A 19,015-nucleotide genomic window follows, 5' to 3' on the forward strand; every position below is an offset into this window, starting at 1 on the left:
ACAAAACAAGGTATGTTGTGCTTCTGTCTAATGAAAAGCTAACATAACTTTTTTTTTTTTTTTTTTTTTTTTATGATAGTCACAGAGAGAGAGAGAGGCAGAGACATAGGCAGAGGGAGAAGCAGGCTCCATGCACCGGGAGCGCGATGTGGGACTTGATCCCGGGTCTCCAGGATCGCGCCCTGGGCCAAAGGCAGGCGCCAAACCGCTGTGCCACCCAGGGATCCCCGCTAACATAACTTTCAAGTTAAAATATTAGAAGTAGAGACACACACACACACAAAAAAAGAAGTAGAGACACAAAAAGACTCACCGGCACACCATGCTCCATCAGTATATTAGGGTTCATGATGGTGACTAACTGATGCAGGAGATCAGGCTGGGATTCAAATAACTCAGGAGCCAGCTCCCTCATCACCTCCTCCAGTTGTTCTGCAGCATGAGATGGCACACCATACCATGTCTTTGGCTCCCCCCTAGCAAAAGAAATAACTGTTTAGCTAGGTGAGCATGGTATTAACGAGGCCAGGATCTCTCATTCAAAACCACTAAACTATAATTAATATTGCCTTGTTCCATGGTCACAGATTATACACCCCGAATTCTGGCAAACTAACTCTTAAATCTGTTCATAATAGGAGGTAAGGCAAAGGTATATAAATAGGTAAATATATACTTATCACTACTATTAGAAAAGCAATCCAAAGCACATAAACTCTTTAAGGTGAATCAATAAATAGTATCTTCAAATAGGAAAGACACTATACAAAAAATAAACATTGTTCCAAAAAATACTGACATACTACCTTGATTCCCAAGTCCACTAGACATTCCAATTATCCCCACAATGATCAAAGTTGAAGTCAACACTCTGTAGAAGACCTTCACATAACTTCATTAAGTTGAATTTTACTATCCAACAAACTAAAGCAAGGCTAGAAATTGTTGAAATATTGAAAAGAGTTCTATTTACAAATCTTTTTTTTTTTTTTTAAGATTTTATGTATTTATTCATGAGAGACACAGGGAGAGAGGCAGAGACACAGAGGGAGAACCAGACTCCATAGAGCACCCGACGTGGAACTTGATCCCAGGACTCCAGGATCACAGCCTGAGATGAAGGCAGATGTTCAACCACTGAACCACCCAGGCACCCCTGTCTCATTTACAAATTTTAAAGACCAAAAACTTGCCATCATTAATGCACTAGACTTTAGTGGACTAGAGTTCATTTATAATACTAAGTTGTACTCCTAGGAAATGGATTTAGTGAGTGATGCTATTTATAAAAAACTGAATCTCCTAATCCTAATACAATTCAGTGCTATCTCCAACAGAACTTATACTGCAATAATGAGAATGTTCTAGGTCTGTGCTGGACAATATACAGGGGCCCTAGTCAACTGTGACCATACAGCACTTGAATGTTTCCTATAACCGACAAAGTACATTTTTAATTTTATTTAATCTTGGGACACCTGGGTGGCTCAGTGGTTAGCATCTGCCTAAGGCAGTGGCTTGGCATGATCCCAGGGTCCGGGGATCGAGTCCCACATCGGGCTTTCTGCAGGGAGCCTGCTTCTCCCTCTACCTATGTCTCTGCGTCTCTCTATGTGTCTCTCATGAATAAATAAAATCTTAAAAAAAAACAACACACACACACTTTACTTTATCTTAACTAATTTAAATAGCCATATGTAGCTAAGAGTTATATTACATAGCACGGTGACAAAGCAGAGAAACAAAATCACTTTAGTTTTCCAGTACTATGCAGTGTGATTTGAGTAGTATCTTCCAAATGGAGAAAAATATCATTTAATTGACATTATAATAATGGACAAGGAACTGGGCAAGTGTGTGGGGAGACACGAATTCACCCAAACCGTTTAATGAACACACATATAACAGGCATTTTTAGGGAAAATGTTATTTTAAAAAAAATCATTTAATGATTTCCAAATAAGTATCATTTGGTTTAAAACTCTAGGCTCTGCTGCATGCACATACTTTAAAGGGAAGGGTATCTGAGATGTATATATACTTAGGACCTCTACATTTCTCAATATATTATCCTACTTTGGGTAGGAAATACTTTTAAATTCAGTACTTACTAATACATACCTAGCATTATTACACCTTTAAAAAGGTTACTTAGCATATAACAAAGATCATACGTACCAGTGTAAGTAGTTGATAGAATAACTCCAGTGATCTTCAATGTGCCAGCAGAAAGAAGAGAAACACATTCCTACATAGAGCCATGGCACCTTCATACCAGAGATGTCTACATTAATATGTGCAAGAACAGACTGCTCTAGGACAGGCATATTATTCAAATTCCAACCAGAAAGTGCATATTCCTATAAAGAAAAAAAAAAGATGTAAATAAATACAAGATCAGAAATGACAAGTGTCCAATACAAATGTCAAGGGAATCTTAAAAAAAAAAAAAAGTAAAAATTATATATAATATTTACAATAATCTAGTCCATAGAATCTGTGCTCTTTGCTCCCTGCAACATGTAACTTTTATATCTATTTAATCCTATCTCCTGTCTAGGTGGTATTTAGATTTCCCTTTCCCTGAAATAACTATTTCAGATACCTCTGGTTTATTCTGAAGCATATGAGCAATTTTTTAAACCACTCCTCCCTGGCTCATTAGTAAAATAATGTGAGACTCATTTCAAGATTATATTTCATTTTACCCTCAGTAGCCTAACTTCTCAAAATGTTTGCCACATATTTATAGAATGGTGTCAGATACTATGAAACCAAAAAATAAGACACATAATCCTCCATTTACACCAACACCAAAGACTTAGATGATGCAGAAAGTCAACCATTATCACCCCCACTACAAACACATCCAGAAATATTAAATTCTAACAATAACAAAAACATTTGTTTCCAAGATGAATTCAAAAGAAAAAAGAATTTCAAGTTTCCAGAAACAAAGAAAGGAAGGGAAGCCAAAATCAAAAAGGAAAGCTCTTGGGATCCCTGGGTGGCGCAGCGGTTTAGCGCCTGCCTTTGGCCCAGGGCGCAATCCTGGAGACCCGGGATCGAATCCCACGTCGGGCTCCTGGTGCATGGAGCCTGCTTCTCCCTCTGCCTGTGTCTCTGCCTCTCTCTCTCTCTGTGTGACTACCATAAATTTAAAAAAAAAAAAAAAAAATTCTAGCTATCATACACAAAACAAAAAAACAAAAGAAAACAACTTCTTTAAAAAAAAAAAAAAAAGGAAAGCTCTTGTCTGAGGTTTCTTTTTTTTTTTTTTTGTCTGAGTTTTCATTGAGGTTTCTGACCAGTTATAAAGACTGGACACCAAGTTTCAAAAACCTATCCCTGAAACCATGTAAGTAAAGCCCTCAAGTGCTTATCATCCTTGTGGAGAGCAGTTCTCAATGTGGGATCTAGGGAACCTAAGACTATTTCAGGGAATCTGCAAAGTCAAACTATTTTCATAATAATTGAAAGATATTATTTGCTTTTTTCGCTCTTGTTCTCACAGGAACATAGTGTGAGTTTTCCAGAGGATACATGATAATGTGACATCACAACAGATTGACAACAGAGTGAATGCAGAAATAGATAAGAGAATCCAACTGCCTTCTTTAGGAAGTTGTTAAATACTGAACCTGGATGCCAGGTACTAAGGGAAGGAGGGAAGTTCATCATTATGTGTACTTTTATACATTTTAAACCTTGCTTAGGGAATCTCTGGGTGGCTCAGTGCTTTAACACCTGCCTTCAGCCCAGGGCATGATCCTGGAGATCCGGGATCAAGTCCCACATCAGGCTTCCTGCATAGAGCCTGCTTCTTCCTCTGCCTATGTCTCTGCCTCGGTCTCTCTCCTCTGTGTCCTTCATGAATAAATAAATAAAATTATTTAAAAAAATAAAATAAAACTTTGCATAATACAGAGTTGAAAAAATAAAACCTGCAAAGTAAGAGGTTTAACAGCCAATGACCAAGCTGAAGAGAGAATGTGTCAACGAGAACTCAGATTTGAGGGTATCTAGTATCCATAACGTAGCACAAAAGAATGAAAACTCTATGAATAGTTAAGAGTCACAAAGGATAGAATAAGAAAGTCTAGCACAAGCTTAAGTAGGAATTCCATTAAGAATTAAAAAAGACATGGGCAGCCCCTGTGGCGCAGCAGTTTAACGCCACCTGCAGCCTGGGGTGTGATCCTGGAGATCCAGGATCAAGTCCCACGTCGGGCTCCCTGCATGGAGCCTGCTTCTCCCTCTGCCTGTGTCTCTGCCTCTCTCTCTCTCTCTATGAATAAATTTTTAAAAATTAAAAATAAAATCTTTGAAAAAAAAAAGAATTAGTAAAGACATATGATCCATACCTCAAAAGGCTTTTTTAAAAAGATTTTCAGTTGTTTTATTTTTTTTAAAGATTTTATCTATTTATTTGAGAGAAAGCGAGTGAGCACACAAGCAGAAGGGGCAAAGGGAAAAGCAGACACCCCACTGAATGCACAGAACCTGATCCAGGGCTCAATCCTAGGACCCTAAAATCGTGACCTGATCTGAAGTCAGACACAACCAAAAGGCTTTCAAGAAATACTACTCAACATATTTTTTAGTTGGTTGGTCAGTTGTCTGAAAACATAATGAATCTAGTTGAAGAAACAAGGCCTACATACAAAAGTTTCAAGACAAGACTGTATATATTAAGCTCCACATACAGATAAAAGAGTAATTTCTTGGGATCCCTGGGTGGCGCAGCAGTTTGGCGCCTGCCTTTGGCCCAGGGCACGATCCTGGAGACCCGGGATCGAATCCCACATTGGGCTCCCGGTGCATGGAGCCTGCTTCTCCCTCTGCCTGTGTCTCTGCCTCTCTCTCTGTGTGACTATCATAAATAAATAAAAATTTAAAAAAAAAGAGTAATTTGTTTAGTTCTTCAGAGAACAACAGTAATCAGCATAGGTTTGCATCATTAAGAAAACTTCATAGAAAAAGAAGAACCTGAGTACAGTTTGGAAAAACAGATAAGCTTTGGTAGTAAATGACAGAGAGAAAATATACTGTTCTGGATGGTGAAGAAGAAGAATGGAATAGTCACACTCAGAAATATAGGAAATAAGATTAGAAAAGAAGAACCTTGGACCTTTAATCTTAAGATTCAAACTAAGAAGCTTGGATTTTATCCCGTATTCGCAAGGGAAATAAAACAGAATTTGAAAAATGAAACAATATAAACATAGTATCTTTAGGATTTTTAAACCTTTGATTAAAAAAAAATTTCAAACATAAACAAAAATAGAATTGCATAATAAATTCCCAAAGACCTTCCAACCCTAAAATTTAAAATTTTAAATTTTAAAATTCCCAAAGACCTTCCAACCCTAAAATTTTAAATAAAAGCAAAGCAGTAAGCAGAAAATGGTTAACATTAACAGGTTTAAGACTGCTATTCTTCAAAAAGCCTTCAAACATTCTATCAGCTGGTATCTGCAAATGTATATGATAAACAGTTCCCTACACTAATACAGAGTGATTCATGATGCCTAGACTGTATAACATGGTTAATGTACACTTGCATTCCTACCGGGAGTCTGGGATTTTAGTATGTGTTAAGCAGAGAGTGCCTATGTCATCAGCCTCCAATAAAAACCTTGAGCACTAAGCCTCTCATGAGCTTCCCTAGTAGGCAACACTTCATACATGTTGTCAATTTGATATTAGGATATCCTGTGTAACTCCACTGGGAGAGGAGGACCCTTGGAAGGTTCTACCTGGTTATCTCTGGACTTGGACCATACATCTTTCCCTTTGTTGATTTTTCTTTGCATTATTTCACTATAATAAATCACAGCCATGAGTCCTTCCCAAAAAATCATGGAACCTGGAGATCGTCTTAGGGACTCCCAACACAAGTAGTCATTAAGTAAGACTATGACAAGCATCCCAACATGATGTGATAGGACCTAGACAAGGATGGTAGCAGTGAGTATGAAAAAGAGGGCAAAAAAAAAAAAAAAAAGAAAAAGAGGGCAATCCCTACAAAAAATGAAAAATGAATTAAAGAATTTAGTCAAGGATTTATTATGGGAGCAACAACAAGAAGAAAAAAATGTTTCCAAGGTTTCAGGTTCTATGCCTATTTTTATTCCTCAGAAGCCTTGTTGGTAGAGCACACTATATTTATAAGACAGATTTTTTTTAAAAGATTTCTTTTTATTTATGATAGACAGAGAGAGAGAGAGAGAGAGAGAGAGAGAGGCAGAGACACAGGCAGAGGGAGAAGCAGGCTCCATGCCAGGAGCCCAACTTAGGACTCGATCCCGGGACTCCAGGATCACGCCCTGGGCCAAACGCAGGCGCGAAACCGCCGAGCCACCCAGGGATCCCCAAGACAGATTTTTTTTTATAAGACTGATATATTAGCTTCAGAAGTACTTTCCTAGTAAACCATGATACCAGAGAAATATGCTAGCAGATATCTATCAAGAGCAACTCATACAGAAGTTCAACGTAAATATATAACTCCTGGTGAAAAACTAGTAGTTATATGCTATTCTAATATAGTAACTTTCAGAGAGGAGTAATGAACTGATAATAAATCTAAGAACTCCAATTGTTTTTTTTTGTTTTTTGTTTTTTTTAAGATTTGAGAGAGAGAGAGAGAGAAAACGCGCTTGGGGGGACGGGCAGAGAGAGAAAATTCTGAAGCACATGCCTCGCTGAGCAGAGAGCCCAACTTAGGACTCAGTCTCACTACCTGGAGATCATGACCTGAGCTGAAACCAAGAGTCAGCTGCTCAACTGAATGAGCCACCCATATGCCCCTAAAAAGTCCAAAGGTTTTATACACACAGTCTAATTAGTCCTTAAAATCCTTTTATTAAAAAAAAATCCTTTTATAATAAATTGGTTCTCTCATTCCATCTTTCAACACAAAATCAGGATCCTGAGAAAAACAGTACTGCTTAGAAAATAAATGGTAAATCAATGACCCAGTCTAGAAAAAAAAGTTGTACTACCTGTCTCTGCTTACTACCGTTGGTTAAAGCCCAGCATTTCTCCACATTCTTTCATAAGGTGAATACAGCAAAAGTAGAAATAGAGGGCAGCCCCGGTGGCTCAGCGGTTTAGTGCCGCCTTCAGCCCAGGGCGTGATCCTTGAGACCCAGGATCAAGTCCCACATCAGGCTCCCTGCATGGAGCCTGCTTCTCCCTCTGCCTGTGTCTCTAATAAATAAATAAAATCTTAAAAAAAAAAAAAGTAGAAATAGATAAATGAATATCCATTCAAAACTCAAACATGGAAAAGGATTAATATGTATATTACTAATCATTAGGTTTAACAGTCAGAATAATCAAAAATTCTATGATCGTCTCTAAGATTAGAAGATATAAATATACATTCAAAAACAACTTAAAAATTCAAAACAAACAAAATTCAGAAAAAGGCAAGAGCTATATATAATGAAGTAATTTATTATATTATTCAATATATATTATTATATATTATAATTTATTATATTACTCTTTCCAGTAATTTAAATTGCTTACCATTTGGCAACAGGAGGGTATAAAGAAACTCAGATTGAAAAAAAAAGAAAAAAAAAAAAAAAAAGAAACTCAGATTGATGCATCTCTTTGTATTTATACAAACCACCCATATATAATTTATTGTTCTCCATCTATTGTAATCATTCTTTTTATCCCTTGGTAAAACCCAACGTGTATTCTCTAATCTATATTATCCTAACCTGATTATTGTAACCTGTACTCTACCTTCACGGAGGAAAAAAATCAATTAACAAGGCTAGAAGAATAGAAAAAAGTCAAAAGATACACCTTTTGATCATAAAAACAAAACAAAATGAAAACTTCACTCAACACATATTAACTGCTCAGATATAGGTTGGCATAATACACAATAAGATGGTACCATGAATAAACTGGGTAGGTAATTCTATAAGGAATTAGGATGGACTGGATAGGGCCTGAAGGGACTCAAAAACAGAAAACAAAAGGCAAATCAGGTACAAACCATGTAAGTGGTATATTCCATTTCTGTTCAAAAAGGAGTATGTAAGGGACGCCAGGATGGCTCAACAGTTAAGCTCTGCTTTCAGCTTAGGACATGACTCTGGAGATCAGGGATCGAGTCCCACATCGGGGTCCCTAAAGGGCGCCTGCTTCTCCCTCTGCCTGTGTCTCTGCCTCTCTCTCTCCCTCTGTCTCTCATGAATAAATAAATAAATTTTTTTTTTTTAAAAAAAGGAGTATGTAAAAGGGACAGAGCTTGGGTGGTTCAGTTAAGTGACACTTGATTTCAGCTCAGTCACGATGTCAAGGTTGTGAGGTTGAGCCCCCTTTAGGCTCCATGCTTGGTGGGGTGTCTGAGATTCTCTCCCTCTCCCTCTGTTCCTCCTCCCAACACCATGCACTCTCTAAAATAAATAAGTCTTAAACAAAAAACAAGTCAATAAAAGGAAATATGTAATTTTGGATGTGTAATATATAAATGCTTATATAGACATATCTAGAAGGATGCACAAGAAGATAAAATAGGGTCTTCCTCTGTCACACTGAAGATTTGGGTAAGAGGGAGACTTTTAATTGCAAAGAATTTCCAGCAGTGGTAATATGAAGATGATGGGCAATTCCCCTCCACAGGAAACAAAGATAAATCTGGACAAAATTACCAAAACCACCATTTCAAGGCAGTAGAAATCAACTAAAGGAAAACAAAAATTGAGAAGCATTTACTGCTGAAAGACTAAAAGAAGCCTGAATAAAAACCTTTCCCTCTTTCTCTGTGTGTGACTATCATAAATAAATAAAAATTAAAAAAAAAAAAAAAAACCTTTCCCAGATAGGCAAGGACTGAAAGAATTCATTGCTTAGCAGACCCACACTACAAATAAAAGCAGTCCTCCAGGCTGAAAGAAAATGAACTCAAAAGGTAACATGGATCCCCAAGAATTAAAGAAGAACATCAGAAATGATAAATTTGTAAGTAAATGTGTAAGTATATATGAATTTTTTCTTTTAATTTTTTTAAAAGGTGGCTTAAAGTAATAATTACTTTGCTTTGTTGCTGTATGTATACAACATGTAGATATAATGTATAAAAATACACAAAAAGACAGTAGAAAATGAAGAGACACTTTCAAAATTGCTATATTCACCAGAATCAACATGAAGTAGGCTGTACATTGTCAATAAAACCATTTTTAAAAAGATGCATACTATAATTCTTAGAACCATTAAATACTAAAAAGTATACAGCCAAACAAAAAAATCTGGAGAAAGTAAGATGGTATTATGAAAAATATCTGTTTAACACCCAAAAAAAGGCTACAAAAAAGAGAGGAACAGAACACACAAGACATGTAAGATCACAAAATGACAGACATAGATCAATCATAACAATAATTATATTACATAAATGGACTAAATACTCTAATCAAAAGGCATCCCTCAGACTAGATTTTAATAAAGCAAGATCCGATTATATATTGCCTATAAAAGACACACTTTAGATTCTAAGATACAAAGAGCTTCATAGGGGATCCCTGGGTGGCTCCGCAGTTCAGTGCCGTCTTTGACCCAGGGTGTGATCCTGGAGTCCCGGGGATTGAGTCCCACATCGGGCTCCCTGCATGGAGCCTGCTTCTCCCTCTGCCTGTGTCTCTGCCTCTCTCTCTCTCGGCTATATTTTTAGCTGTACATCCTATTACACTATGTAGCCGCCTTTTTTTTCTTTTTGTTTAACCATGTGTAACTCTTTTAATAGGAAATAAAACTCTGAATCACTGCCAATTATAGAGGGAAAGAAAAAGTGAAAAGGGTCAAAATAATGAGAAAAAGAAATGAATGATTATCTTTTTTTTTTATGAATGATTATCTTAATTCAGCTCTGTACACAGGGGTCATCCCCAAAGTTACAGGATTTCATGTTACAGTTTAAACATACCTGAAAACCTATCTGCTCAGATATTGAAGGAAACTTAATTTGAGACCTATCAATGAAATGTAATTTTTTTAAATTCTTAAATCATCTTCTAGATTCTCAAACAGAAAGAGCTAGGTAAAATTCTTTTATCTGGAATCAAAGTTTTAAACTAATTAAATTGGTTTTATAATGCAAAGTTAAATTCTTAAAGGTACCTTGTATTGTTTTTAAAACAGCAGATCATTTATAACATCCAAATCCTACATATTTAATATTTTAAATGAATATAAACCCTCAAGATTATAGAGAAAGGTAGCTTCTACTGTGCAAAACGTAAATCAACTTGGGGTAAGTTTGAATTACTACTATCTGCTCTGCACCTCTTCTTCTGGCAGCATCTTTCTCCGACCATCCTTTACGGGAAATCCACTTCCAAAGTCTTTTGAGGAGATATCAGCTCCATACTCTACAATAACATCTTCTTCAATGCTGCTCACCAGCCGCCAGAATTCCTTTTCTACCAGTTCTGTAGGAACCATCTACACAGGGAAAACAAAGATTACAGATTACTAACTCACTATAACCATAACCTTCTAAAACATAATATGCAGGTAAAGTGAACATAAACTCATGATAAAGTGAAAAAAATCTTATTTTCCAGAACTGAAAAGACCAGGGTCCTAGGTTTTTTCACCGAGGATGGGAAAAGCTAAAGACAAATTAGATGGTCAGAAAAACATAATAAACTTTCACTGCCTTTTTCTGCAAGCTATTTCCCAGTTAAGAACTATAAAGATGACCCAGGACATCAAGGAGAAAAAAGAAAATGCAAAAATTAAGGCTGAATTTTAATAGCTTTGGCAAACTTTTTGGATAAGGATTTTAAAAAGCCCAAGATCCTCAAGGAAAAGAAGCAAACTTCATATCACAAATAACTAAACAGAAAGCAACTGTCACATACTTCATGCTTTTCTATAAAAGATTACTCACAGAAGCCTAATAAAAAATTCAAAGATCAAAGAAGATTTTTCAAAAACGAGTACACTGCCACATTAGCGAGTGAAAGAAACAGATGCCAGGCCCCTTACCTTTAGATTTAATATTCTATCATCTTTTTCATGCTGTTTCCCAAAAAATGATGAAAGCGAACCAAAAACTTTAGACTCAAATAAATCTTCATACCTCCCCAAATGGACCTAAAACATAGATACTCACATGAACTGGCATATTGAAATAATCAGACTTAAAATTATCTGCCATCTCTCCAAAGCTCTGAAGTGTATACTCTCGTACAGCTTGTTCAAATCCAAAGGCCTCTCGAGGTTTATTACATTCCTAAGAACAAGAAATACCCAAGGTTAACTCACTGAAAATGAACTGAACAAAATATTAAGGCTCACAGGCATTACCTTCTTTGATCATTTCTCTAAGTGAAGCAAATCCAATCAACCTTACACAGCAAAACAAGTGTTAATCACTTGCAATGTACAATCAGGAAATAATGTGCTAGAACCTCAGCTGCATTTTCAGAGCCTTCCAGTAGGAAGATGGTAACAAGACAGCTTCAGAACCTAAGACTGGCTTTTAAGCTCTGACACCAAGACAAACACCTGCAGAGCTACCAACATGCAATCAAGCCCAGGGATGCCTACGATTCTGAGTTTCTCAGTGGATGTAGCTAAGGACAAAATAAATGTTCATGGATGAAGGAAAGATAATGGATAGAGAGACACCAATGTATTCCAAGAATATTTAATTATAGGAATGGATGTTTCACACCATCAATCACCCTGACCAGTATCTTAACACAAACTAGCAGAGTAGAACTGCTTCTGAATCATCTAACCTTGAGAATAATAACTGAAACCTTTGAATACACCTAGATACAGTCCAGCCAACTCCTTCCCTTCCACGTTCTATCACAATATTTTGTTAAAAAAAGTAAACAGATTAGATATTTCGGGACACTAATCTTTCAGTAAGAATAATTCAGTATAATTGGGATACCTGGGTGGCTCAGTGCTTGAGCATCTGCCTTTGGCTCAGGGTGTGATCCAAGTCCCTTATCGGGCTCCCTGAGAGGAGCCTGCTTCTCCCTCTGCCTGTGTGTCTGCCTCTCTCTCTCAGTGTCTCTCATGAATAAATAAATAAAATCTTTAAAAATAAATAAATTTTTTAATTCAGTATAATTAACTAAAAACTTAAATAAGCAAACAGATATCATTAGTTTACCTGGTAATGTGAAAACTGGATGCATAAATCCTAAGTTCCAGACTTTCATGTCTGATTTTTACATTTTTATAATTTAAAAAAAAGAAACCTACAGTCCTCTTCATTTTTATTATTTTGCAGGAATAAGAATGTTCTGAACAAAATTATCATTCATCTACAACAATTAACAGAATTATCTAACCAACAGTCAGAAAACAAACTTTTGAAAGGTAAGCTGCCACAATACAATTATATTTTCATTCAATATTGCTCTTAAAGAAATCCTAGAGATTTTAAACACTGAAGAACAAAGTGAGGGCTTTTGAGAATGAGTTTACTCTGTGTGTGTATGTGTGCATCACTGCTGCTAATTAAAGACAAGATTTGTAAAAGTTAGGCTTGTACCTCAGCAACACACTTAGGACATCTCCAATCTCCTTTGGGCACATCAGGTAGTGGGGGAATTAAACAAAATGTATGATAGCTGTCATCACATCCATCGCACAAAAGCAATTTATCTTCATTATTTCCCCGACCACAAAACATACAAACATAGAGATCAACCTGTTAGAAAACAAACAAAATAAAATAAAAGTCTATTTTCTATAATAAGTAACTTAAATTTTTACCAGGAACTCCTTAATTGAAGCAAACAAAATAATGTATGCTGAAGAGTACACATAACTTAAATCCTGAATATTTTTTAAATAAATTTAAACTGCTTTTCATAAAACTTCCTCAATTTCCTCAATGCTTCTACAGGCAAGTTAATAAAAGTGTATCAAGTTATCAGAATAAAGACCACAAATCCAGGTTACTTGAAAGTCAACTTATATAAATAAAATATACCATGTCATCCTTCCTATACACAACACTCTTTGGAAGAGCATGAATACTGAACATGGTCTACAATACAGCTCAAGAATTTACAGATTCATATTCATTCTCTCACAAGGTATTATGTGAGTATGACTTAGGGGAAGAATCAATGTAAACAGACAGAGCAAGGTTCACATTACATAAACAAGAGCTGCAATTTTAGATTTACCCTCTAGTCTTCTAACCAAATGAACTAAACGGCATACCAATATATAGCAAGATAAAAAGTGCAAAACTAAAAAAAAAATCCTTTCCCTCCTGACACATCTCAGAACACTTACAAAGTTAACAGAGAGAGTTCCTTTCCGTTGTCTCATTTGCATGTTAAATGCGTCTGACCTGTTGGTAACTTTTCGTCTTCGGGAGACCTCATCTTGAAATAAAAATAGTTATATAATAATAGTAAAAACTAATGTTGAGAGCCTACTATGGACCAGACACTATTTAAAATAATTTAAATTAAATCTCAAAACACTATGAGGTAGATATGCTATTATCCCCATTGAAGATAAAGAATCTAATTTATAGAGAAGTTAGGTAACTTGCCCAAAATCACACAGCCAGTCAGTGGCAGATTTGGGTATCTAATCCAGGCAATCACGCTCGAGAGCTTCACTACTAATTCTATACTGCTTGGATATAGTACTTATAAGTGACAAATTTGAGACTAGTTTTAAGATCACTGCCAGTCAATGCAGTAAGTACAAGTATGAAAAAGATAATTAAAGCACTTAATTCTTAAAAGGGTGATAAGAAATATAATGTATTTAGTAAGTCCTATCACACTGAATGTTTTTAGAGTGATGGGACACTATCATCTGACCCTCCAGAGTTCTCATCCACAATCTGAACTGTGACTTAAATTTCTCTTATCACAAAATGGGTAATAATTAATACAACTTGTGATTATAGCATTTCATTAAATTCATATACATTAAAAACAATTCCAACACAATCATTGTTAAACTGAGTTTTAAAATTGACACATATGGGATCCCTGGGTGGCGCAGCGGTTTGGCACCTGCCTTTGGCCCAGGGCGCGATCCTGGAGACCCGGGATTGAATCCCACATCGGGCTCCTGGTGCATGGAGCCTGCTTCTCCCTCTGCCTGTGTCTCTGTGCCTCTCTCTCTGTGACTATCAAAAATAAATAAAAAATTAAAAAAAATAAAAATAAAAAAAAAATAATAAAATTGACACATATGTAGAGAGAATAGTGGAACTTCATCTTTGCATTTGCAATTTTACTCATGAAAAGTTTCAAACATATTAAACTGAAAGTACAAGGCTTTCTTCAAGCAGTTTATTTAGAAGTGGCATAATATACCTAAGCAATTATGGAAAAATAACAAAACCAGAATTAGAATTTAAGTCATAAGCTCTCCACAGTACATTTTGGTATTAAATGTTGGAGAATCCTGTCTGTGAATTTAAAAGTTTAAGCTAAAAAAAAAAAAAAAAAAAAAAAAAAAAGTTTAAGCTTTGAAAATAAATAAATAAATAAATAAATAAATAAATGTATGTATGTATGTATGTATGTATGTATGTATGTTTAAGCTTTGGATCGCCAAGTGAGGATGGTTCATTTCACCATCCTCTCATAAACTAGCCTTTAGAAAACTATAAATTTCTGTGTCACATGTTAGACATGGAAAAGGAAAATTTCTCTCTTCCAAATATTATAAAAATTCAATAATTCAAAAATTCAATAATATGCTTCCTCTAACCTTAAATTTAAGATTATCTACCATAAAAGGTAATCTGCCTAGGAACCACATTGCAAGTTTACACTCATAAGAAAATCCCAAGGCCGACTGCAATTCAAATATTATTTGAATCTTATCAGAACCATATGGCTGTACCTTATTTCTTTTCATGACTGAATAACAGATTTTACCTTCTTTATCTTTTGCTCCCATTGCTAGGCCCACGACCTTAGGCCCAGCCCCAAAAATTCGAAGTTTCTTCAGTTCCGTGTTCCTGTTCACTTCTCCAGATTCTGACTAAAAATAAATAAATAAATAAACAAGACTCACATTATCTAATCATTCTGATGCATGTATTTATTTTCTTACCCGAGAAAAGTTTCAAGATCCTCTTCAAAATGAAGAAAAAATTATTTGATTTCTTCTCTCTAAATCCACTCACTGTCTCATTACAATAGTTGAACAGTCATCCAAGCACTATGCAACACCCAGCTTCCTTTCCACAGAAGAATATCTTTATTAAAAGCACAGTTGTCAATTAGGTTCTGTCCAGAGACAAATACCACTGGTAATAATCAATATAATATTGGTAATAGAAATCCTCACTTCTAACTTGCTAATGAACACCCAATTTGATCAGAAGGCAATATGCCCATCTCATGAGACAAATAATGATTATCCTAAGCCAAGCATGCCACTTCTTTTTGCTGGGGATAACCTAGCTAGGTGTAGAAATGTTATCCTGGTTTAGCCAATGAGACATGGAGAACATCTACTAAAAGCCTCTGGGAAGGATTTTCAACCTTCTAATAAAAGAGAAAGCTTCTCAAAAAGTAATAAGCCTTTTGCTCCAACTTTCTTTCCTACTGTTAGGAGATTCAGCCTGGTAAAAACCTGGTGCTAGACTGTGTAGCAGCCACACTGCAATTAGGAAGAGATACATTACCCACACACTGAAGAAAGCAAGGCAGAAAGATGGAAAGCGCCTGGGCCCTTCATGGCACTGTGCAGTTGCTGAATCAATCCTAGAATTACCTATTTCTGGAAATCTTACATGGAAAATGTGTCCTTACATGAAAATTGTGTTGTTAATGTTAAAGCTGATATCATTTGGCACTCTAGTACTTAAAGATGGGACCATCCTGATAGATGCAAGTGTTACATCGTGAATTCAGATGGACCATACACTCTGAATGTATACTAAGTAAATAACCAAAACTTATTAAAAATATACTCAATAAGAATAAAAAGAAACCAAGTAAAATATAAGCTTTATAAACCTATGGCTATATAAGAACCAAACAACCTAAAAAAAATCAAAAAATAAATAAAAAATTTAAAAAAAAAGAACCAAACAACCAAAATGGCATTTTTATGTATATACTTTTTTTTTTTTAATTTTTATTTATTTATGATAGTCACACAGAGAGAGAGAGAGAGAGAGGCAGAGACATAGGCAGAGGGAGAAGGAGGCTCCATGCACCGGGAACCCGACGTAGGATTCGATCCCGGGTCTCCAGGATCGCGCCCTGGGCCAAAGGCAGGCGCTAAACCGCTGCGCCACCCAGGGATCCCGAAATAATAAAACAACATTATCTGATCTTAATGGAATAAAAACTAGAAATAACAAAATAAAAAAAATCAGGGCGTCTGGGTGGCTCAGGTGGCTAACCAGTTGCCTTCAGCTCAGGTCATGATTCCAGAGTTCTGAGATCAAGCCCCTGGCAGGCTCCCCACTCAGTGCGGAGCTTGCTTCTCCCTCTCCCTCTGCCACTGCCCCCTGCTTGTGCTTGCACATGCATACTCTGTCTCTCTGTCAAATAAATAAAATCTTTAAAAAAATAAGTAAAAAATAAAGACTTGTTAGAAATCTTTAACTTCCTATTAAAAATGATAACAAAAAAATATTGTAAGTCAGAATCTCAGGAATAAGATAAAGCAGTGATCACAGGAAATTTTATAGTCTTAAACGTATCAGGACAGAAAGAACAGAAATAAATGAATTAAGTTTCTAACTCAAAAAGCTAGGAAAAGACTACAACATAAACCACAAGAACTGTGAGATGCTAGATTAGAACTGGAATTATCAGTCGAGTTCTGAAAATATAAACTCATAATGTTTTAAATTTTATTTCCCAGACCTAACCACTAAAAGGCCTACAAAAGCAATGGTATCCCATCAGAAACAAGCACACCTTGTGCTCAGATCTTGGTTTCTAAATATTACTTCACACTAAAATGAACCAGAAATGGCTGATGCCAGGTCTAAAGCAAGACATGAAGACAGTGAGCCTTTTTGTGCTAAAAAGTAAGTAAGAGATTACTTAGATTACCAAGATTATCAAAAAGAAGTAAGAGATGGTAGGGGATCCCTGGGTGGCTCAGCGGTTTAGCGCCTGCCTTTGGCCCAGGGCATGATCCTGGAGACCTGGGATCAAGTCCCCCGTCAGGCTTCCCGCATGGAGCCTGCTTCTCCCTCTGCCTGGGTCTCTCTGCCTCTCTCTCTCTCTCATGAATAAATAAATAATAAAAATCTTAAAAAAAAAATAAAAAAAGAAAAAAGAAAGCATGGGAGAAGAGTTCTCCTTTTAAGAAAAATGCTGGGACGCCTGGGTGGCTCAGAAGTTAAGCCTCTGCCTTCGGCTCAGGGTGTGATCCCAGGATTGAGTCTCACTCTGGGCTCCCTGAATGGAGCCTGCTTCTCCCTCTGCCTGTGTCTCTCATGAATAAATAAATAAAATCTTAAAAAAAAGAAAGAAAGAAAGAAAGAAAGAAAGAAAGAAAGAAAGAAAGAAAGAAAGAAAGAAAGAAAGAAAGAAAGAAAGAAAGAAAGAAAGAAAAGAAAGATAGATGCTAACAAATGTAGAAAATGACAGAGCTAGAAAATCACCTGGTTTGTAACCACCAACATAACAACTAATTCAGGTAAGGATCATCAATGAATGTGAAAACCACTGGGTAAAACATAACTGAAAGACAGTTTATTCACACTGTCTTATAGTTTACTCTGATTACTTTTATTAAAAACAGAATAAGTATATTGGAAAAATCTGGCTCAAACTTAGTGTTACCAATAATGAAACATATTGGCATTAAGGGCTTCATTCCAATGTATAACCCTTCTGATAACCCTTCATACAGACAAACTGATCCCAGCTGTCAAAAAGCTCATTGGTAAGGTCAGAGATGAAAAAATAATCATAGCAGGGTGCCTGGGTGGCTCAATAGGTTAAGTGTCCAACTCTTGACTTCAGTTAGGTCATAATCTCAGGGTTGTGAGATCGAGACCTGCATCAGACTCTGCTGCTTGAGATTCCCTCTCCCTCTTCCCTTCCCCATGCCACTTGCATGCACTCTCTCTCTCTCCCTCTAAAATAAAATCTTAAAAAAAAGAAGAAAACAATCACAGCAGAGTAAAGCAAGTGATGTGATATGATAGAGGTAAGAAAAGGGAGCAGGATAACTTTCATAACTTATGTTTCTTGTTTAAGAGACTATTGGATAGCTGTGCTTGTCATGGACACCAAGCTAGAAAATAACAAAAGAAAAACAGATTTAGAGAAGATGATAATGTTTGAGATGTACTGAATTCAGCATACCTGCTGTGGCCACCAATGGCCACCAATATGCATACACATGTATACATATACTACATGCACACACACATGCCTGGTAAACAGAAAAGAAACATGGGCATCTATGAGACATATTTAGGAATCTTGAGTGTACACGTAGTAACTGAAATCACAGGGTAGACGAAATAGCTAGAGAGAGTAAAGAGAGGAAACGACTAAAAATACCATGTAAAAGACAATTAGAAAAGAGAACAAAGATGACTGAGGAGAGGTCAAAGAGTGAAGAGGATAACCAGGAAAGAGGCAATACAGAAGCCAAAGAAAAATCAAGCTTGGGGGATCCCTGGGTGGCTCAGCGGTTTGGCGCCTGCCTTTATCCCGGGGCACGATCCTGGGGTCTCAGGATCGAGTCCTACGTCCGGCTCCCGGCGTGGAGCCTGCTTCTCCTGTGTCTCTGCCTCTCTCTCTCTAGTTCTATCATAAATAAATAAATAAAATCTTTAAAAAAAAGAAAAATCAAGCTTACTGAATTTCAAGGAGAGTAATCAACAACCATATTAAATGTATACATGACCAGAAATGATGAAGGCTAAGAAATAAAAAAATTTTGACAATTAACTCAGTGGTAACTTGGGTGGTGTTTCAATAAAATGATCTAGTTCAACGTCAGATTACAGAGTAAGAAAGCTAGATACTGAAGAAATTGAGAC

General features: G+C 36.3%; 1 protein-coding gene across 3 annotated transcripts in view; it reads right to left on the reverse strand.

Moving 5' to 3' along the window:
* Window positions 1-19,015, reverse strand: part of KDM5A (lysine demethylase 5A) — an 87,618-nt gene that overhangs the window by 51,561 nt on the left and 17,042 nt on the right. For all 3 annotated transcript variants that reach the window (XM_072799372.1, XM_072799373.1, XM_072799374.1), the window contains exons 6-12: window positions 14,922-15,027; window positions 13,306-13,397; window positions 12,551-12,709; window positions 11,150-11,269; window positions 10,315-10,473; window positions 2,179-2,360; window positions 314-476 (exon numbers count right to left, since the gene is read on the reverse strand). In XM_072799372.1, the coding sequence (XP_072655473.1) occupies window positions 314-476; window positions 2,179-2,360; window positions 10,315-10,473; window positions 11,150-11,269; window positions 12,551-12,709; window positions 13,306-13,397; window positions 14,922-15,027 (981 nt within the window). The remainder of the gene's footprint in view (window positions 1-313; window positions 477-2,178; window positions 2,361-10,314; window positions 10,474-11,149; window positions 11,270-12,550; window positions 12,710-13,305; window positions 13,398-14,921; window positions 15,028-19,015) is intronic.

Source organism: Canis lupus, chromosome 25, assembly GCF_048164855.1.
Source record: "Canis lupus baileyi chromosome 25, mCanLup2.hap1, whole genome shotgun sequence".
NCBI lineage: Eukaryota > Metazoa > Chordata > Mammalia > Carnivora > Canidae > Canis > Canis lupus.